General features: G+C 43.3%; 1 protein-coding gene across 2 annotated transcripts in view; it reads left to right on the forward strand.

Annotated features, from left to right (window-relative positions):
• LOC106561177 (semaphorin-4B) overlaps positions 1-22,914 on the forward strand; it is a 99,181-nt gene extending 76,267 nt beyond the window's left edge. For both annotated transcript variants that reach the window (XM_014124850.2, XM_014124849.2), the window contains exons 9-15: positions 15,465-15,646; positions 17,077-17,227; positions 17,820-18,030; positions 18,147-18,262; positions 18,633-18,790; positions 19,134-19,225; positions 19,513-22,914. In XM_014124850.2, the coding sequence (XP_013980325.1) occupies positions 15,465-15,646; positions 17,077-17,227; positions 17,820-18,030; positions 18,147-18,262; positions 18,633-18,790; positions 19,134-19,225; positions 19,513-20,288 (1,686 nt within the window). In that variant the 3' untranslated portion in view covers positions 20,289-22,914. The remainder of the gene's footprint in view (positions 1-15,464; positions 15,647-17,076; positions 17,228-17,819; positions 18,031-18,146; positions 18,263-18,632; positions 18,791-19,133; positions 19,226-19,512) is intronic.
• The last annotated feature ends 272 nt before the right edge of the window (positions 22,915-23,186 follow it).

The following is a 23,186-nucleotide window of genomic DNA, read 5'->3' on the forward strand; positions in this document are numbered from 1 at the left end:
TAGGACACTACATAAATAGAGACCTAAGACAACAACACAGCATGGCAGCAACACATGACAACACAGCATGGTAGCAACACCACATGACAACAACATGGTAGCAACACCACATGACAACAACATGATAGCAACACAACATGGCAGCAGCACAAAACATGGTACAAACATTATTGGGCACAGACAACAGAACAAAGGGCAAGGTAGAGACAACAATACATCACACAAAGCAGCCACAACTGTCAGTAAGAGTGTCCATGATTGAGTCTTTGAATGAAGAGATTGAGATAAAACTGTCCAGTTTGAGTGTTTGTTACAGCTCGTTCCAGTCGCTAGCTGCAGCAAACTGAAAGGACGAGCGACCCAGGGATGTGTGTGCTTTTGGGACCTTTAACAGAATTTTTTAGCGGTAATGCAGTTGGTTATGCCATGAATCTTGACAGCCGAAAAGCAGCCTACTAAGCTAGCACAGTGGATCTGGGCCGATTCCGGCTGAGAGTCGGGGCATTTGGATGAGAGTCAGACTCGGCCGATGTCATGTGGCCCGAGTCTGGGCCGCCTTAGGCAGTATTACTTATGGCTAGGATGCGGGGATTGAACTCGGGCTGATTCTGGTGTGAGTTATCTGGCCCAAATGGATTACTTGGGGCTCAGGCCGATTGGGGAGACTCTCTGGCAGATGATTACACGGGCCTCTTTATATAATAAACATTTAATTGTTTATTTTCCCATATTTTGTCATTGTTTCTGTGATCAAAAAATACAATTAACATTTAAATGAAATTTTTTAAGAGTCCTGCGTAGTATTTTTGTCACGCCCTGACCATAGAGAGCCCTTGGTTCTCTATGGTATAGTAGGTCAGGGCGTGACTGGGGGTGTTCTATGTTGTTTATTTCTATGTTGGTGTGCTTGGTATGGTTCCCAATCAGAGGCAGCTGTTTAGCGTTGTCTCTGATTGGGGATCATATTTAGGCAGCCATTTCCCCACTGTGTTTTGTGGGATCTTGTTTATGTGTAGGTGCCTATTTGCACTTCACTGTCGTCACAGTTCGTTTGATCATTTCTTGTTTTTGTATTTTGCTGAAGTTTCACGTTATAATAAAGATGTGGAACGCTACTCACGCTGCACCTTGGTCCGAGTATGCTTCCAGTTCGTACGACGAGCGTGACAATTTTTGTATTTTCATAATTTGTACAAGGCAATTGTTAAGCATTAAACATTTTGTAGATGGAGCCTCCCGAGTGCTGCAGTGGTCTATATGGGGCTTTGGCTTTTTTTGTCCTGCCCAATGCAATTGCGAAGTAGTCAAGACTGTCGATAAACGGATTGGCTCCTGAGAAATCATAATCATTAAAGCTTTATTAAAATATAACATTTTTGAGGAGTAAAACAGTGAGCTGACGTTCCCTTTTTATGTATGCATCGTAGGCAGGCCTACATAATTTTAGCCATGCAGGTCCCATTTTGGACGTGCTTAAAACCCCCTCCATGATGGAGGCTACGTGTCCATGCACATCATGAAACGAGCGATGAGATCCTTGGTGAATACCGTTGAACCTCGTATTTAGAAGTGATGTGTAAAAATGGCTTGTTTTCCGTTTCATATGTTCAAAACACAAGCCCTCCCTTAGGCCTACTATATATATATTTTTTTTAATTTAACCTTTATTTAACCAGGTAGGCCAATTGAGAACAAGTTCTCATTTACAACTGCGTCCTGGCCAAGATAAAGCAAAGCAGTGCAACAAAAACAACACAGAGTTACACATGGGATAAACAAACGTACAGTCAATAACACAATAGAAAATCTGTATACAGTGTGCAAATTAAGGAGGTAAGGCAATAAATAGGCCACAGTGGCGAAGTAATTACAATTTAGCAATAAACACTGGAGTGACAGATGTGCAGATGAGGATGTGCAAGTAGAGATACTGGTGTGCAAAAGAGCAGAAAAAACAAATATGGGGATGAGGTAGGTAGTAGGTTGGATGGGCTATTTACAGATGGGCTGTGTACAGCTGCAGCGATCGGAAAGCTGCTCTGACAGCTGATGCTTAAAGTTAATGAGGGAGATATGTCTCCAACTTCAGTGATTTTTGCAATTCATTCCAGTCATTGGCAGCAGAGAACTGGAAGGAGAGGCGGCCAAAGTAGGTGTTGGCTTTCGGGATGACCAGTGAAATATGCCTGCTGGAGCGTGTGCTACGGGTGGGTGTTGCTATGATGACCAGTGAGCTGAGATAAGGTGGAGCTTTACCTGGCAAAGACTTATAGATGACCTGGAGCCAGTGGGTTTGGCAGCGAATATGTAGTGAGGACCAGCCAACGAGAGCATACAGGTCGCAATGGTGGGTGGTGTATGGGGCTTTGGTGACAAAACGGATGGCACTGTGATAGACTGCATCCAATTTGCTGAGTAGGGTGTTGGAGGCTATTTTGTAAATGACATCGCCCAAGTCAAGGATCGGGATGATAGTCAGTTTTTTACGAGGGTATGTTCAGCAGCATGAGTGAAGGAGGCTTTGTTGTGAAATAGAAAGCCGATTCTAGATTTAATTTTGGATTGGAGATGATTAATATGAGTCTGGAAGGAGAGTTTACAGTCTAACCAGACACCTAGGTATTTATAGTTGTCCACATATTCTAAGTCAGAACCTTTCGGAGTAGTGCTGCTAGGTGGGCAGGCGGACGGGTGCGGGTTGCGATTGGTTGAAGAGCATGCATTTAGTTTTACTAGCGTTTAAGAGCAGTTGGAGTCCACAAAATGAGTGTTGTATGACATTGAAGCTCATTTGGAGGTTTGTTAACACAGTGTCCAAAGAAGGGCCAGATGTATACAGAATGGTGTCGTCTGCATAGAGGTGGATCAAAGAATCACCCGCAGCAAGAGCAACATCATTGATATATACAGAGAAAAGAGTCGGCCCGAGAATTGAACCCTGTGGCACCCCCATAGAGACTGCCAGAGGTCCGGACAACAGATTTGACACACCGAACTCTATCTGAGAAGTAGTTAGTGAACCAGGCGAGGCAGTCATTAGAGAAACCAAGGCTGTTGAGTCTGCTGATAAGAATGCGGTGATTGACAGAGTCGAAAGCTTTGGCCAAGTCGATGAAGACGGCTGCACGGTACTGTTTTTTATCGATGGTGGTTATGATATCGTTTAGGACCTTGAGCGTGACTGAGGTGCACCCATGACCAGCTCGGAAACCGGATTGCATAGCGGAGAAGGTACGGTGGGATTCGAGATGGTCGGTGATCTGTTTGTTCATTTGGCTTTCAAAGACTTTAGATATGCAGGGCAGGATGGATATAGGTCTGTAACAGTTTGGGTCTAGAGTGTCTTGCCCTTTTGAAGCGGGGGACGACCGCGGCCACTTTCCAATCTTTAGGAATCTCAGACAATACGAAAGAGAGGTTGAACAGACTAGTAATAGGGGTTAAGACAATGGCCGTGGATAATTTTAGGAAGAGAGTGTCCAGATTGTCAAGCCCAGCTGATTTGTAGGGATCCAGATTCTGCAGCTCTTTCAGAACATCAGCTGTCAGGATTTTGGTGAAGGAGAAGCGGGGGTGGGGGGGGGGGGGGGCTTGGACCAGTTGCTGCAATGGGTGCAGAGCTGTTAGCCGGGATTGGGGTTTCCTGGTGGAAAGTGTGGCCAGCCGTAGAGAAATGCTTATTGAAATTCTCGATTATCGTGGATTTATCAGTGGTGACAGTGTTTCCTTGCCTCAGTGCAGTGGGCAGCTGAGAGGAGGAGCTCTCATTCTCCATGGACTTTACAGTGTCCCAAAACTTTTTGGAATTAGTGCTGCAGGATGCAAATTCCTGTTTCAAAATCTAGCTTTTGCTTTCCTAACTGACTGTGTATATTGGTTCCTGACTTCCCTGAAAAGTTGCATATCGCGGGGACTATTCGAAGCTAGTGCAGTGTGCCACAGGATGTTTTTGTGCTGGTCAAGGGCAGTCAAGTCTGGAGTGAACCAAGGGCTATATCTGTTCTTAGTTTTACATTTTTTGAAAGAGGCGTGCTTATTTAAGATGGTGAGTAAGGCACTTTTGAAGAACAACCAGGCATCCTCTACTGACGGGATGAGGACAATATCCTTCCAGGATACCCGGGCCAGGTCGATTAGAAAGGCCTGCTCGCAGAAGTGTTTTAGGGAGAGCGTTTGACAGTGATGAAGGGTGGTCGTTTGACCGCGGACCCATAACGGATGCAGGCAATGAGGCAGTGATCGCTGAGATCCTGGTTGAAAACAGCAGAGGTGTATTTAGAGGGCAAGTTGGTCAGGATGATATCTATGAGGGTGCCCATGTTTACGGATTTGGGGTTGTACCTGGTAGGTTCCTTGATGATTTGTGTGAGATTGAGGGCATCTAGCTTAGATTTGTAGGACAGCTGGGGTGTTAAGCATATCCCAGTTTAGGTCACCTAACAGTACGAACTCTGACGATAGATGGGGGACAATCAATTCACATATGGTGTCCAGGGCACAGCTGGGAGCTGAGGGGGGTTTATAAAAAGCGGCAACAGTGAGAGACTTCGTTCTGGAGAGATAGACTTTTAAAAGTAATAGCTCGAACTCTTTGGGCATAGACCTGGATAATAGGACAGAACTCTGCAGGCTATCTCTATAGTAGATTGCAACTTCACCCCCTTTAGCAGTTCTATCTTGGTGGAAAATGTTGTAATTGGGGATGGAAATTTCAGGCCTTCATAAGCCTTTCTAGGCCATACTATAATGAAGGCTGGTTCAACAGCAATGCCTGACTTTTTTATCCTGGTGATTTTATGATATCATTACATTTTACATGTATTTATTGTTGTTGTTTAAAAAAAATATTGCTTGTTTTTATTACAAACAATATTATTCAAATTACTTACCTTCCTGGTTCTATGGTTAAAACGTCTGGAGTGCATGCTATGCAACTTTTGGAGATGTGTGAACGCGATCTGATCTGTAAAATGGTTCCGATTATATTCATAAACCAGGTCTAGGTGGGAGCAGTATAACAGTTAGGGTACATTCTCCCTTTCGCATTACAGTACATTGGATCTTTCTCCAGCTACTGTGAAAAGTTTGGATGTGCATATAACCCTCCATATTCTGCATTGTTTTAAGATTATATGCCCACGTGGAGAAATTATTGTAGTTGTAGTTGATTCCAAGCCAATACATAAAAGACCGTAAATGCACAACTTGAACCAACCACATATTTTACCATGGAGCTTGTTCTGATTGGCCAGTGAGGGGCTAAGCCTCCACACACCCACAACTTGTTTATTCATCAAAACACAGCCCTTTTGCACCAGCGCCAGCAAGTGCCCCGATAATTGTGATAGTGAAAATAGCAAAAATATTTCTGACTCACCCCTGAACCTAATACGCTACCACCTGCACTTACCTTTGTGTTAAGTTTGTTAATATAGAGCCCCGAGTCTACTGGGCGCAATTGTGTAGGATAGACTATTGCGCAACACCCAACGCTATTCATATTAATTGTTCTGGATATAATGACAATAAATTACATAACTTATTCACAATATGGTCTGGTAATGAAATAACATGACAAATACATTTTGTTTTCCATGTCAGACCTGCAATTTTACAAGGGGCTTGAAGTAGCCTACTTGAACTTTAATTTGGAGCGCAGAAATTCAAGTATTGAAACATACCTACCTTGAAAATCGGACATTTCCTCAATTTGGTGCTTCAAAAGCAATTGTAATTATTGTAGCCAAATTATAAGTTACCTGCTCCCTTATAATTTTTTTATTTATTTTTTTATTTCACCTTTATTTAACCAGGTAGGCAAGTTGAGAACAAGTTCTCATTTACAATTGCGACCTGGCCAAGATAAAGCAAAGCAGTTCGACAACATACAAAAACAGAGTTACACATGGAGTAAAACAACATTCAATCAATGATACAGTAGACAAAAATAAGACTATATACAATGTGAGCAAATGATGTGAGATAAGGGAGGTAAAGGCAAAAAAGGCCATGGTGGCAAAGTAAATAAAGTATAGCATGTAAAACACTGGAATGGTAGATTTATAATTTGAAGAAAGTTCAAAGTTAAAATATAAATAATATGGTGCAAAGGAGCAAAATAATAAATAAAATAAATAAATACAGTAGGGGTAGTAGTTTGGGCTAAATTATAGATGGGCTATGTACAGGTGCAGTGATCTGGGAGCTGCTCTGATAGCTGGTGCTTAAAGCTAGTGAGGGAGATAAGTGTTTCCAGTTTCAGAGATTTTTGTAGTTCGTTCCAGTCATTGGCAGCAGAGAACTGGAAGGAGAGACGACCAAAGGAGGAGTTGGCTTTAGGGGTGACCAGAGAGATATACCTGCTGGAGCGCGTGCTACAGGTGGGTGCTGCTATGGTGACCAGTGAGCGGAGATAAGGGGGGACTTTACCTAGCAGGGTCTTGTAGATGACCTGGAGCCAATGTGTTTGGCGACGATTATGAAGCGAAGGCCAGCCAACGAGAGCGTACAGGTCGCAGTGGTGGGTAGTATATGGGGCTTTGGTGACAAAACGGATGGCACTGTGATAGACTGCATCCAGCTTGTTGAGTAGGGTATTGGAGGCTATTTTGTAGATGACATCGCCGAAGTCGAGGATTGGTAGGATGGTCAGTTTTACGAGGGTATGTTTGGCAGCATGAGTGAAGGATGCTTTGTTGCGAAATAGGAAGCCAATTCTAGATTGAACTTTGGATTGGAGATGATTGATGTGAGTCTGGAAGGAGAGTTTACAGTCTAACCAGACACCTAGGTATTTGTAGTTGTCCACAAATTCTAAGTCAGAACCGTCCAGAGAAGTGATGCTGGACAGGCGGGCAGGTGCAGGCAGTGATTGGTTGAAGAGCATGCATTTAGTTTTACTTGTATTTAGGAGCAGTTGGAGACCACGGAAGGAGAGTTGTATGGCATTGAAGCTCGTCTGGAGGGTAATAATCAGTAGCGGTGCGTGGGTAAAATCACTGGGGATACCAAGCCAGGAAAAAAATAGCCATGTTACAACCTGTGTTGTGATAATTATGTTGTTTGCTCTATAATCTGTTAGTTCATATGCCTTGCCACCATGACATACAGTGCATTCAGAAAGTATTCAGACCTCTTGACTTTTTCCACATTATGTTACGTCACAGCCTTATTCTAAAATGGATTAAATAGTTTTTCCCCTCATCAATCTACACGCAATATCCCACAATAACAAAGCAAAAACACGTTTTTAGAAATTTTTGCAAATATATTAAAAATAAGAAACTGAAATATCACATTTACATAAGTATTCAGACCCTTTACTCAGTACTTTGTTGAAGCACCTTTGGCAGTGATTACAGCCTCAAGTCTTCTTTGGTATCCTTCCCCAGCTTGGCACACCTGTATTTGGGGAGTTTCTCTCATTCTTCTCGGCAGATCCTCTCAAGCTCTGTCAGGTTGGATGGGGAGCATCTCTGCACAGCTATTTTCAGGTCTCTCCAGAGATGTTCGATCGGGTTCAAGTCTGGCCTCAAGAACATTCAGAGACTTGTCCCGAACCCACTCCTGTTGTCTTGGCTGTGTGTTTAGGGTCGTTGTCCTGTTGGAAGGTGAACCTTTGACCTAGTCTCAGGTTATGAGCGCTCTGGAGCAGGTTTTCATCAAGGATCTCTCTGTACTTTGCTCCATTCATCTTTCCCTCGATCCTGACTAGTCTCCCAGTCCCTTCCCCTGAAAAACATCCCCACAGCATGATGCTGCCACCACCATACTTCGCCGTAAGGATAGTGCCAGGTTTCCTCCAGACGTGAGGCTTGGCATGCAGGCCAAAGTGTTCAATCTTGATTTCATCAGACCAAGGTCCTTTAGCTGCCTTTTGGCAAACTCCAAGCAGGCTGTCATGTGTCTTTTGCTGAGGAGTGGCTTCTGTCTGGCCACTCTACCATAAAGGCCTGATTGGTGGAGTGCTGCAGAGATGGTTGTCCTTCTGGAAGGGTCTCCCATCTCCACATAGGAAATCTGGAACTCTGTCAGAGTGACCATCGGTTTCTTGATCACCTCCCTCACCATCGGGTTCTTGGTCACCTCCCTCACCATCGGATTCTTGGTCACCTCCCCCAATCGCTCAACTTCTTCCATTAATAGAGGCCACTGTGTCCTTGGGGACCTTCAATGCTGCAGAAATGTTTTGGTACCCTACCCCAGATCTGTGCCTCAACACAATCCTGTCTCGGTGCTCTATGGACAATTCCTTCAACCTCATTGTTTGGTTTTTGCTCTGACATGCACTGCCAACTGTGGGACCTTATATAGACAGGTGTGTGCCTTTCCAAATCATGTCCAATCAATTGAATTTACCACAGGTGGACTCCAATCAAGTTGTAGAAACATCTCAAGGATGATCAATGGAAACAAAGAGGAAAAACATTTATTTTATCAATTTTAGAATAAGGCTGTAATGTAACAAAATGTGGAAAAAGAACCCACTTAGGCCTAATCCTCTGTAGGCCTAAAGCCGAGAAAAATAAAAATCAGTGGCAGAATACATTCAACCACACCTTTTGTTTCATCACAAAACCGGAGAGCAACATCTGTCTGGTGAAGTCCACAAAGCATATTGCATGTAACAAACACTTACGTGACCTACAGAATGGTCAAGCAAGTTAATGTTTCCAAAATTTTCAAACTACTAACCAGCTATTGATTTAGAACCATGGAGAGTTAGGCTACCGCAATTTGCAAAGAAAACAGGAGCTGCCTCCAATATTCCAGCACCATTTAACTTTAACAGTTTACCATCATCAACTCACCTACGCTTAGCCTAATACAGTGACAACTAAAAGATACCAAAAACTATTTATGCCACTGATGTGGCTGTCGATGGTCCTGATTTCTCTCTCTCTGTGTGTGTGTGTGTGTGTGTGTGTGTGTGTGTGTGTGTGTGTGAATACTATGTAAATGTGATTTATTTTTGGTTTTTAATTGTTAATAAATTAGTAAAAAATTCTAAACCTGTTTTTGCTTTGTTATTATGGGGTTTTGTGTGTAGATTGATGAAAAACAATGTAATCAGTGTTATAATAAGCCTGTAACCTAACAAAATGTGGAACAAGTCAAGGGGTCTAAATACTTTCCGAAGGCACTGCATCTCCATCCATGGCTAATGGAAAGGTACAATTTTAGCTAGCTAGCTAGCCACTGGAGGACTACAACACAACGAGATGCATCAATTCAAGTTTTTTCAGTCAGTGATGTTTGGTTTTTCATGTGATTTGTATTTGTATTTATTAGCGATCCCCATTAGTTCCTGCCAAGGCAGCAGATACTCTTCCTGGGTTACAGCAAAAGTGAAGGCAGTAATAAACATTATAATAAAATGTGTATACATTTAAATACATTTTACAACAGATTTCACAATACATTAAATGTGTGCCCTCCGGCCACTACTCTACTACAACACACAATCAAGGTGTGCGTGTGTATAGTGTGTATGTTATGTGTGTGTATAGTGTGTGTGTATAGTGTGTATGTTATGTGTGTTTGTATGTATGTGTGTGTTTGTACCCATGTGTGTGACTCCACAGTCATCGCTGTTCCATAGTCCTCACTGTTTTTTAAATCTGATTTTACTGCTTGCGTGAATTACTTGATGTGGAATAGACTTCAATGTAGCCATGGCTCTATGTAGTACTGTGCGCCTCCCATAGTCTGTTCTGGACTTGTGGCATGTCTTGTGGGGTATGCATGGGTGTCCGTGCTGTGAGCTAGTAGTTTAAAACAGACAGCTAGTAGCATTCAACATGTCAATACTTCTTACAATAATAAGTAGTGATGAAGTCAATCTCTCTTCTACTTTGAGCAATGAGAGATTTGACATGCATATTCCAATTGGTGTGGAGCCAAATCCAAACTGTCTTCCCTTGACACTTTTTTTGGTGCACCAGGACCATTCACAGTTTCGCTCGCTCAGTTTAGCTCAACGCTGATTGGCTAATATTTTATACTTTTTACCAAGGGAGGCCAAATGCCCCCTTGCATTCAATGCTACAGGTGGCAACAATATCATACTCTTTTTGACCAGACAGCATCAGATAGATGGGCTACAAATACAGAGACAGATGGGCGCTGTTTCCCTCACTCGGATCCTTTATCTGGTGAAGTACATTCAGCCTCTTGCGAATTGAAGGAAAATGATCAAACACAGAGAGATAAAATATACATTATTTTATGTTTTTGCCTTTTTTTCTTGGTATTATTTTGGGGAAGCCTGGCTTCCCTAGGCATTCATGAATACACGCCCCTGCTTATAATTATCCGTAATTTCATTTTGTATACAATTTGGTGAGAGATGTGGCCGCTTTAGTTTGTTTCCAGCCCTTCAATTGAAGGGTGTTGCGCTACTCTGTTGCGGTAAAATCACATGCGGTTATTATGAGGACGACATCTTCAACTTGGCTTTCCATACAAATCCTTTCATTAAAAAAGGAACCTGGTTTTTGGTCACTTTCTCATGATAAAAACAGAGATGGTGAGATTAATGCTACCGCTATTCATGGCTTTATAGGCTTACTGTATGCCTGCGTCGGCCACATAGGCTACAGAAAAATTGACATGCATGCATCCAATCTATTTAGTCAGACAATGTCCACATTATTCACACAGATTTTAGAATGTAATAATAATTTGAATATCAATGCTTTGGCAAGCTCTGAAAAACAAATCTTGAAGTGGTAGTGCCCTACTTGCTTGTTTGGCCTCTATATTAGGCCCTATATGTACAATTATATAAATTATACAATTGCATTGAGGTCCTTGAAAATTACAGAAGTTCCTGAAAGTCCTTGAATTTGACTCATCAATATCTGTATGAACCCTGCTTGGGGCTAGGTGGGACGCTAGCGTGCCACCCGTGGTGCACTCCATCAACAGCAGGTGCATTTCAAGAGCGGCAAATTTGAATCCAAATAAATGTCAAAATTCAAATTTTTCAAAAATACAACTATGTTACACCATTTGAAAGATAAACATCTCCTTAATCTAACCACGTTTTACGATTTCAAAAAGGTTTTACGGCGAAAGCATAAATTTAGAGTATGTTAGGACAGTACATTTACAAGAGTTGTGTGTAATGTTTTGTCAAGTCAAAGACAGGGTCACCAAAACCATAAAACCAGCTAAAATGATACACTAACCTTTTACAATCTCCATCAGATGACACTCCTAGGACATTATGTTAGACAATGCATGCATTTTTAGTTCTATCAAGTTGATATTTATATCCAAAAACAGCGTTTTACTATGGCATTGATGTTGAGGAAATCGTTTCCCTCCAATAACCGGCAGTCAAGTCAGCGTCACAAATTAAATAATTAAAATTAGAAAACATTGGTAAAATATTATATTGTCATTTAAAGAATTATAGATTTACATCTTTTGAACGCAATCAACTTGCCAGATTTAAAAATAACCTTACTGGGAAATCACACTTTGCAATAATCTGAGCACTGTGCCCAGAAAAATACGCGTTGCGATACAGACTAGACGTCATGTTGGGGAGATCTAAAATCGAAAATACTATGTAAATAATCCATTACCTTTGATTCTCTTCATCAGATGTCACTTCCAGGTATCACAGGTCCATAACGAATGTAGTTTTGTTCAAAAAAGCTCATCATTTATGTCCAAAAATCTCCGTCTCGTTAGCACATGATGTAAGCCAGCCGGACTTCTCGTCATGAACGAGGGGAAAAAATATATTTCCGTTCGTTCAAACATGTCAAACGTTGTATAGCATAAATCATTAGGGCCTTTTTAACCAGAACATGAATAATATTCAAGGTGGACGAATGCATAGTCTTTTATAACGTATTGGAACGAGGGTACCCAACATGAAGTAGCGCGCCAGGTGTCTAATGGGACATCACCGTTCCATGGCTCTTGTTCGGTCAGATCTCCCTCCAGAAGACTCAAAACACTTTGTAAAGGCTGGTGACATCTAGTGGAAGCAATAGGAAGTGCCAAAATATTCCTAAACCCCTGTGTTTTTCAATGGGATAGGTTTAAAGTCAATACAACACATCAGGTATCCACTTCCTGTCAGAAAATGTCTCAGGGTTTTGCCTGCCAAATGAGTTCTGTTATACTCACAGACACCATTCAAACAGTTTTGGAAACTTTAGAGTGTTTTCTATCCATATATAATAAGTATATGCATATTCTAGTTACTGGGTAGGATTAGTAACCAGATTAAATCGGGTACATTTTTTTTATCCAGACGTGCAAATGCTGCCCCCTAGACCCAACAGGTTTTAAAGAATGTATCATCCTAGGTCTTTGTTGTTGTATTGGTGGAGTTATGGGCCAATTTTCATATATTCACTTTTATTCCTCTAATTACACATGTTGAACTGCATGAAAATGCTTTTATTTTTGTTTCAAACCGTTTTGAAAAATATATCCCAATGTCACACATTGGCCCCATTATTTATAGAAAGATCCACCAATACTGCGTATTCCTCATCAGCATCTTCCATTACTTAAAGTCCATCTCTCTCTCCGTCTTTAGTTGACTATCTCTGATGTTTATTCAGGTGTTTAGAGTAGAAGTTCTGCTCCAGTGAGGCCAGCTATGGAATAATATATGGCTTTGTGGAAAACAGAAAAACACAAAAAGCTTTGGTACTATTGAAACTCTTAAAATTGTACATCTGTGCATCTGTGTTGGAAAGAGAGGCTTATGTAAGGGGTTAATAAATTGAGTGCTTTCTGTCCAATATTCAGGAGGAGACTTTAGGTACACACTCTCTCTAGTATAAAATAATAACTAGGTAGACCAGGGGGAGCAGAGCAGGGAATATACTGTATGTAGCTCATTATCTGGCTGGGTTACTACAGCAAGTAATTGCTTCAGAAACTCAGCATTAGTCACGTGTCATTTCCCTTTCCCATTCAGCGATGTCATTTCCTCTAATTAATGTTGGGCTGACGGGGACTCGGACGAAGGCACATGTTAAAGGGCTCTGGGTTATGTAGACTTAGACTTCTTTATGTTTCTTTTTAGTCCTCTGAACAGTGTTCTGTGAAGATGACTTACCGTTGCTCCCTCAGCCTTTTCAATCTCCTTAGATCTATGTCCCAGACACGAATTTGAATAATTGCTGCAATCCGAGCCACAGACTCAAGTGTATGTAAACAGACAAATTATATACACTGCTCAAAAAAATAAAGGGAACACTTAAACAACACATCCTAGATCTGAATGAAAGAAATAATCTTATTAAATACTTTTTTCTTTACATAGTTGAATGTGCTGACAACAAAATCACACAAAAATAATCAATGGAAATCCAATTTATCAACCCATGGAGGTCTGGATTTGGAGTCACACTCAAAATTAAAGTGGAAAACCACACTACAGGCTGATCTAACTTTGATGTAATGTCCTTAAAACAAGTCAAAATGAGGCTCAGTAGTGTTGTGTGGCCTCCACGTGCCTGTATGACCTCCCTACAATGCCTGGGCATGCTCCTGATGAGGTGGCGGATGGTCTCCTGAGGGATCTCCTCCCAGACCTGGACTAAAGCATCCACCAACTCCTGGACAGTCTGTGGTGCAACGTAGCGTTGGTGGATGGAGCGAGACATGAGGTCCCAGATGTGCTCAATTGGATTCAGGTCTGGGGAACGGGCGGGCCAGTCCATAGCATCAATGCCTTCCTCTTGCAGGAACTGCTGACACACTCCAGCCACATGAGGTCTAGCATTGTCTTGCATTAGGAGGAACCCAGGGCCAACCGCACCAGCATATGGTCTCACAAGGGGTCTGAGGATCTCATCTCGGTACCTAATGGCAGTCAGGCTACCACTGGCGAGCACATGGAGGGCTGTGCGGCCCCCCAAGGAAATGCCACCCCACACCATGACTGACCCACCGCCAAACCAGTCATGCTGGAGGATGTTGCAGGCAGCAGAACGTTCTCCACGGCGTCTCCAGACTCTGTCACATCTGTCACGTGCTCAGTGTGAACCTGCTTTCATCTGTGAAGAGCACAGGGCGCCAGTGGCGAATTTGCCAATCTTGGTGTTCTCTGGCAAATGCCAAACGTTCTGCACGGTGTTGGGCTTTTAAGCACAACCCTCACCTGTGGACGTCGGGCCCTCATACCACCCTCATGGAGTCTGTTTCTGACAGTTTGAGCAGACACATGCACATTTGTGGCCTGCTGGAGGTCATTTTGCAGGGCTCTGGCAGTGCTCCTCCTGCTCCTCCTTGCACAAAGGCGGAGGTAGCGGTCCTGCTGCTGGGTTGTTGCCCTCCTACGGCCTCCTCCACGTCTCCTGATGTACTGGCCTGTCTCCTGGTAGCGCCTCCATGCTCTGGACACTACGCTGACAGACATAGCAAACCTTCTTGCCACAGCTCGCATTGATGTGCCATCCTGGATGAGCTGCACTACCTGAGCCACTTGTATGGGTTGTAGACTCCGTCTCATGCTACCACTAGAGTGAAAGCACCGCCAGCATTCAAAAGTGACCAAAACATCAGCCAGGAAGCATAGGAACTGAGAAGTGGTCTATGGTCACCACCTGCAGAACCACTCCTTTATTGGGGGTGTCTTGCTTATTGCCTATAATTTCCACCTGTTGTCTATTCCATTTGCACAACAGCATGTGAAATTTATTGTCAATCAGTGTTGCTTCCTAAGTGGACAGTTTGATTTCACAGAAGTGTGATTGACTTGGAGTTACATTGTGTTGTTTAAGTGTTCCCTTTATTTTTTTGAGCAGTGTATATTTTTTCAATTGCATGTCCCCACACAATTCCTGTACAACCAACTATCTGTGAAAAGTATAGACATTACATTTCTTAATGGAAAAGTTGTGCTGCTATATTTGCATCGCAAGCCAACCCGGTATCATGCTCCCATAGATGACCCCACCCACCAGGCAGGGTAGTGTCACAGGCACAGGTTCAGAGAATTGTAGTGTCAGTGGAGAGTCATTGTGTGTGAGCAGTGTCCTTTTTCCTCTCTCTCATTGAAAAGCATTTGGCTTCCCCAGTGCCCCCAGTGTTCTCCTCTCATCCAGTTGTGATGTCTTATATTGTTTTCTTGACCTAGAATTCTATTGACCCAGGGGCGATGTGTATTATGTCCACAATCTGTTGTACTCAGTCTGGTGGTTTCACTATAGGATTATTGTTTCTCATTTAAGTCAATTCAAACAGTGCCTTGTTTGTTTACATTGTTTGTTTAGTTTTGGGGTAAACAACAGGGTGTAGAATAATTTTAGGGTAATTGGTTGCCATGTTATCATTCAGACGCGTGTTTATTGCAGTAGGGATTATAATGCATTCTCACCATTTCCACTACTTTTACAGTTTACACATACATGCTTGTGCCCTCTACTGGACACTGGGTTACTATGACTGAGGGTCCATGTAACAGAGCTCTCATTGTATTACAGGGTGACAAAGGAGGAGAGAGGGTGCTGCAGAAGAAATGGACCACCTTCCTTAAAGCCCAGCTCCTGTGTTCACTGCCTGATGATGGCTTCCCCTTCAACATCATCCAGGACATGTTTGTGTTGACACCCAGCCCAGAAGACTGGAAGAACACTGTGTTCTACGGGGTCTTTACTTCACAGTGGTGAGGACATTATCACTTATACAGCATGCAAGAGTGTATAAGCCCATTGATTTGGATAATGAAAGCTTCTGTGTTTGAGTTGATATTTCACTCATCTCCACATTAAACATTTCTCCATACAACAACAACTCACTGTCAGTTTATAGCACATTATTATTGACCCAGTCATGGCCAAACAGCCACATTTCCATTCCTTCTGTTCGTCTATGGTGTATTTGAGACATTATTGATCAAGTACTGCATACATTGGCTTGCGAAAGTATTCACCCCACTTGGCATTTTTGTTGCCTTACAACCTGGAATTAAAATTGGAAAAAAGGGGGCTATCCCTAAGAAGATTTATTAAGTCATACCACAGATTCTCAATTGGATGGAGGTCTGGGCATTGATTAGGCAATTCCAAGACATTTAAATGTTTCCCCTTAAACCACTCAAGTGTTGCTTTAGTAGTATGCTTAGGGTCATTGTCCTGCTGGAAAGTGAACCTCCGTCCCAGTTTCAAATCTCTCGAAGACTGAAACAGGTTTCTCTCAAGAATATCCCTGTATTTAGCGCCATCCATCATTCCTTCAATTCTGACCAGTCCCGCCGATGAAAAACATCCACACAGCATGATGCTGCCACCACCATGCTTCACTGGGATGATGTTCTCTGGGTGATGAGAGGTGTTGGGTTTGCGCCAGACATAACATTTTCCTTGATGGCCAAAAAGCTACATTTTTGTCTCATCTGACCAGACTACCTTCTTCCCTATGTTTGGGGAGTCTCACACATGCCTTTTGACAAACACCAAATGTGTTTGCTTATTTTTTTCTTTAAGCAATGACTTTTTTCTGGCCAGTCTTCCATAAAGCCCAGCTCTTTGGAGTGTACGGCTTAAAGTGGTCCTATGGACAGATACGCCAATCTCCACTGTGGAGCTTTGCAGCTCCTTCAGGGTTATCATTGGTCTCTTTGTTACCTCTCTGATTAATGCCCTCCTTGCCTGGTCCTTGAGTTTTGGTGGGCGGCCCTCTCTTGGCAGATTTGTTGTGGTGCCATATTCTTTAAAAAAATGTATAATGGATTTAATGGTGCTCCATGGGATGTTTAAAGTTTCTGATATTTTTTTATAACCCAACGCTGATCTGTACTTCTCCCCAACTTTGTCCCTGACCTGTTTGGAGAGCTCCTTGGTCTTCATGGTGCCACTTGCTTGTTGATGACCCTTGCTTAGTGGTGTTGCAGACTCTGGGGCCTTTCAGAACAGGTGTATATGTACTCAATTTAAATTACAAGTTGTAATGCAACAAAATAGGAACAACGCCAAAGGGGATGAATACATTTGCAAGGCACTGTATTAGTTCAGCACTACTGTCAGAGTAAATAATAGGATCATTTTAGGAAAGAGGAACATGCTGTAGCCTCACTGCTGTGTGGTGTTTTCCCAGGTATAAAGGGGCCTCTGGCAGCTCAGCAGTGTGTGCCTTCACCATGGACCAGGTGGAGAGGGCCTTCAGTGGCCGTTACCGTGAGGTCAACCGGGAGACCCAGCAGTGGTACACCTACAACCACCCTATCCTTGATCCACGGCCTGGAGCGGTGAGTTACCACTGCCCTCTGCTGGGCAGCTTACACAGTATAAGTCAGTGGTTCCCAACCTTTTTCGGTTACCGTACCACCAACTGAATTTTGCTCTGCCTGGAGTACCCCTGAAGTACCCCCTCATGTGTATTTTACCAGTAGGCCTATGATCTCATGAGTCTTCTCAAGTATCCCCTGTGGATAGGCCAAGTAAGTCCTAGTACCCCTGGTTGGGAACCACTGGTATAAGTAACCTGCAGTAGGCTATACTAAGCCCAACCACGTGTTTGCAGATTGGATGTGTTCTAGCCTGCCTCTCAGACACATCAGCAATCTGGACTGAACATCAGTGATTAACCAGCTATCTGTCTCTCTGCTGTCACAAGCAGCCTTCTTCCCAGAAGGCCTGATGTTCTGATGTTATCAAAGCTGCCACTGCTACGGCTGCTTTAATTTCCTGGCAGACTTATCACGGACACATCAAATCAAATCATCAACTGAAGGATACAAACACATATTTATGAGGATAGGCAGGGGGTAGTAGTAAGCTTGTGTAGTGTGTATTGTTGCCCAGTGTGTGCTTATGAGACTCCCTGTGTTCTCTCCACAGTGCATCACTAACGCAGCCCGGGAGCAGGGCATCTCCTCCTCTTTGCATATGCCTGACAAGGTACTGAACTTCGTCAAGGACCACTTCCTGATGGACAGTGTGATCCGCAGCCAGCCCCTCCTGCTGAAACGCAGCGTCCGCTACACCCAGATAGCTGTCCACCGGGTCCAGGCCATCCACAAACACTACAATGTGCTCTTCATTGGAACAGGTACTGTACTGTAAACCGCCTCAGCCGTCAGAACCTCTCCCCTTTCCTCTTCTGTATGAGAGGCAGAGCTATAGCAGACATTAACCATCCACTGCTCTATCATATGTCTCTGGCAGATGATGGAAGACTCCACAAAGCCATTAATGTCAACAACAAGATGCACATCATTGAAGAGATTATGCTTTTCACTGACCCCCAGCCTGTACAGCACATTGAACTGGACTCTGAAAAGGTACAGTACAGAGAAAGAAATCTGTTTATTTTTGGAGCATGTCCTCATAGTGGGAGTAATAATGAGCTCACTAAATGTCAGCACTGGCAGTTTAGGGGTCTCATGAGCTGTGAAGAGAGCCGGAGCCTAAAGGGTAGCTCAGCTCACGTTCATTGAGATAATTGCATGCAACTTCCTCTCAGGGGAATTGAAAAAAATGAGGTCCTGTGTTACTCTGTATTGTTACTCGGTTTGTTCCTTCAGCATTGGGTTCGTCAAGGGTACGGTGTTGACATTGTTTTAGAGAGAGGTAAATGTCTGCTAATATGAGACCCAGATACCTATTCCTCCCTGGCCCCTGACTGACGGTCTGGTGGTCTCTCCACTACAGGGCCTGCTGTTTGTGTCCTCCTACTCTGGCCTGGTGGAGGTCCCGGTGGCTAACTGCTCCAACTACCAGAGCTGTGGAGAGTGTGTCCTGTCCAGGGACCCTTACTGTGCCTGGGAAGGGAGGCAGTGTCTGAATGTCAGGCTGGGTGGACTAGATAAGTATGTTTCCCCCAGACCACCAGCCACCATACATTACATTTATATGGTCCTCTCATGGACATGTAGGTGTTGCTCATCAAAGAGATACTAGCCTTGTATTAGCATGATACCAGATAATGGTATAAACTAGTTCGATGCTAAGCTCTCATAATGACTGATAACCTTTTGGGACATTAAAGCACACCAAAGAAAAAGTGACAATACAGGATAATGCTCAATGCTGTCTGCTTACAGTACGTGCTGTAGTCTGTAAAGACCTGCTATGTGTAGATTGTCAGTTAGACATTCTGAGCGGTTCTGAGACACCCATTTGTCTGATTTACCATTGTGTCTGTGTTCTCAGCCACTGGCAGCAGGACGTGGACGAGGCAGACACATCCGTTATCTGCAACAAGACACAGCCCAGCCCTCGCTTTGCTAAACCCCCACCCACACGTAAGTACTGTACCATTCCATCAGTTCCTGCTGGATTAAATCATCTCAGCTCTAAACTGTACCACTGTGCTCTACTCTGGAACTGCTGCATTTACAATTCGAAGAACATTTTATTCCAATGTTCCCTACCATGATTATCAATTCCAAGCTTATTTAATGTGTTCATTCTCATCGCAGTCCTACTCAGCTACCATACTGATATAATAATGCAGTTTGTTTAATCTACCTAAGATGGACTTGCTTTCACAAATGAAAAATAATAAAGCCCTTTTTCTTGTTGTCTGCAGGGATGTCTTCATGCCAGGTGATAATGATCCCAGCCAACATGTTCAAAGTGCTGCCCTGTAAGCTGCGCTCCAACCTGGCTGAGAGGAAGTGGGAGTACAGTGAGGGTGCAGGTCACTTCCTGTACCCCAGTCCTGAGGGAGGTCTAGTAGTGGTGGCCCAGGCTGACAGACAGGAGACCTATGAGTGCTGGTCAGTAGAGGAGGGCTTCAGGCAACTCCTGGCCAACTACTGTGTTAGGGGAGAGGCCAGGCAGGAGAGCACCACCGTCATTGGCCGCTCACGCACCCCTCTGGTCCCACAGGAGGAGCCAATCATCCTACCTGGAGAGACCCGCTCCCCACAGATCAACACCAAGACCTACTGGAACGAGCTCATCGTTGTGTGTGCCCTGCTGGGCTTCTCCCTGGTGGTCTTCTCCCTATTTGCGGTCTACAGGAACCACGACCGCATGAAGTCCATGCTGAAGGAGGGCGAGTGCCCCAACATGCAGCAGAAGAAACCCAGGCTAGTGGGGAATCCGGCGGAGAACTTGCCTCTGAATGGCAACAGCACAGTGCCAGCCTCTGTGTCAGACCACAAGGGTTACCAGACCCTCAATGACAACTACATCTGCAGCACACCGCCACATGAGTGCTCATCACCAGACAACAGCAAGAGCTTCTCAGAGTCAGAAAAGAGGCCTCTGAACTTGAAGGAGAGCACTGTAGAGATCTCGCCCATCTGCCCGCGGCCTCGGGTGAGACTGGGCTCAGAGATCAAAGATTCCATTGTGTGAGGACGGCTTTGATCAACTTGAGCAGGAGATAAAACTCTAATGTGGAGTGATTAACTATTAGCCATAAGAAAAGAGGGACTTAAAATAAAATAAAAACACAGAAGGAACACTGAAAAATGTTAACTTCTTTGCAGAGGGACATTTCATTACACTGCTTTTGCACTTTTGTCTTTTTCATTTTGTCCCTGTGGTCAGTTCTCATTTCCTTGTTGTCACTCCTCTTTCTCTAGTGCACCTGAAGCACAATGAAGAGGAAGCTGATACAGATTGCCTTCAGACTATTGAAGCTGTGGAATGATGGTTATGGTGGACATAGGACACATACAGCTGAAATTGTCCTTCTGTAACAGTTTTTATATGATTCAGTCATGTTGTTTTTATGCATTGCCACTCAGTCCGTCCAAATGTTCTGTTGGCATTGCATTGAAAGTAGAGAGATACTCTATGGGTCCACAGCTGACCCTTAACTCTCCTACCTACATCCACAGTTAGTGTGCGCTTAGCCCTACACTGAGAATGATAGTAGAATAACAAACAGCCTCTAATTCAAACACTATAGTAAGTAGATCAATAGACCTTTCACTGATGACTTAGTTATAACAGCAGTCTATCAGCTATTAATTCAAAGCAGTTTAAACTGTGGATGACCTTAGAGCGACCTTAGTGCAGCATAACCAGACAGACCAGACAGACCATTAGAATGGAATCCACTGGTCAAGAAAGGGCTGACCATCCCAGAGAGACATGGAGAGAAACCAATGAGGAAGGAATGAAAGAGGTAGGGACCACCTGGCATGAGGTGTGGAAAAAGAGCACACAACAGAATAACATAATACTGGAGAGGTGTTGTTGTCCAGGTTCTCTGCTCTGCTCTACCAGGAGCTTAGAGATGAAGTCAAGACTTGAATGACTAACATGTCTTGTGAAGGAGGAAAGAGAGAAAGCAACACTATCCCCCCAAATGGAGAGTAGTACAGATGGGGTTTGTACATCCAAAGGTATTGGAGGATATGGTGCCTAACATGCTGACCAGACAGGATACATCGCGTGTGCGAGCGTTGCAAAATAAATGTACACATACATGTTATTCAATCATTGCACCCACACTGCTCGCTGGTGTCAGCGACCGTCTGCACGGCCAGGCGCTAAAATAGAAATCTATTTGTGACGCTCAACGCGCTGCAAGTCCAGCCTCTCCCATCTCCTCATAGGTTTTTAGAAGCATATACCCACGTGGGTGATTGAAAGATGAACTTAGGTCTACACTCCGGTAGGTTGTAGTAATGCACCTTGAAGTTGGTTGCCAACCGCCATATTAAATCCAAAATAAGAAGAAGCCTGAGAAAGGAGGAGAGATGACGAGAAAGGAATTCAGTTTACCATTTTATCTGTGGATTAATTGTTGGAGTAGAGGACCTTGTGCGTTTAATCTAAAATAACAAACCAATGTTTATATCCCAGGACAAATTAGCTAGCAACAGCAAGCTAGCTAGCTAAATAGCCATAAATGTTTAATGCTTTTCGACCTGTCCCGAAATGAATATAATTGGTTCAGAGTTTGTTTTGATATTTCAACCTGTGTGTCCTGATCGCTTCTGGTGTGGGTGAACAAAATCAACGTGCGCGCGTCCGGTTTGGTCAGCATGTAAGTTATGTGTACGACTGACAGGGTTGAAGCGTTCCTCTGACATTGGGGAAGACCCGAGACCAGGTATTAACATATTATTCATTATGGAGCCAACAGATTATGCAAAGCACATAATGTGAAGTGGGGTGCAAGGTCAGACCAAAAGAGAATCTCATTTTGAGACTGTGCAGGCTCATAGGTGTCCGCACAATCTTGATTATTGAGAATCAGAGGCATTATACTCACATATAATTTAGTATGCAAAAGATTTTGTGCCCTTTCTGTAGCATAGCGGCAGGGGATGAGAGAGAGGCTATCACTAGGCCTGGAGTTGTTGTAGCTAGGCTGAGATCCCAGTATAAAATGCTGACTAGTTCAGTTTGTCAGTCAGAAACTGATTCCTTCAGACACCAAGTCCTTCAGACACCAAGTTAATGTGGGCTGAGACTGTATAAAAACCTGTTCACCATGTTGCTTAGATAACTCTTTCCTGGCCCTGTGATTCAGAGGCTAGTAGACAGCAGAGGTTAGAAGAACCACATGTAGAGTGTGGCAACACAACAGAGTCAGCCAGTGGAGTATGGAGCTCTTGGTGTTGATGATTGTGACTCACACACCCAGAGGAAACCATGCTCTGTGTTCATTTATGTTGTGCCAAAAATAACCTTTTTAAAATGTGTATTCTGTTTTCATCCTTTCCAACACAACTGTCATGTCAAATCAATGTTTTATGTTTAATGGGCCTGACTGATTCAGCATGTATCAAATAGTATGTATCAAACCATTCATAATGTAGCCATTCAGTGTATATGAAAGCTGCCATAGTTACCAACATCACCTCTGGTTTAATGACACTAATGACTGTAAACTGGGTTTTACTAATATGGAGCCAAGGCTTTCACAGCAGTTATGGACCAGTCAATGGAGGAATGTCTTTTAAAAAACAAAAGTAAACTGATATTGTGAAAGGATGGAACCTGCATAAATAATAATCCAAAAGCAAGGGCTTTCATTGAGGCATTACCTAATAACAGATATACGTTTTCAGCTGTTCAAGATTGGAAAGATACAATAATTCTAAATGCACAATTTAAGAATATAGATTTCATATTCCAAAGATGTAGCTATGTCAGTGCAAAATTATGGTAAACTCTTGCAACATTGCGTTGTAGAATGTAGTGATAGAAATAGTTTTGGAATAATTGTAAGTAAAACAATGTTGTCTTATTTAAGTTTATTGACATTTGTACAAGGGCCTTACAATTTCACAA

Source organism: Salmo salar, chromosome ssa10 (genome assembly GCF_905237065.1).
Source record: "Salmo salar chromosome ssa10, Ssal_v3.1, whole genome shotgun sequence".
Classification (NCBI taxonomy): domain Eukaryota; kingdom Metazoa; phylum Chordata; class Actinopteri; order Salmoniformes; family Salmonidae; genus Salmo; species Salmo salar.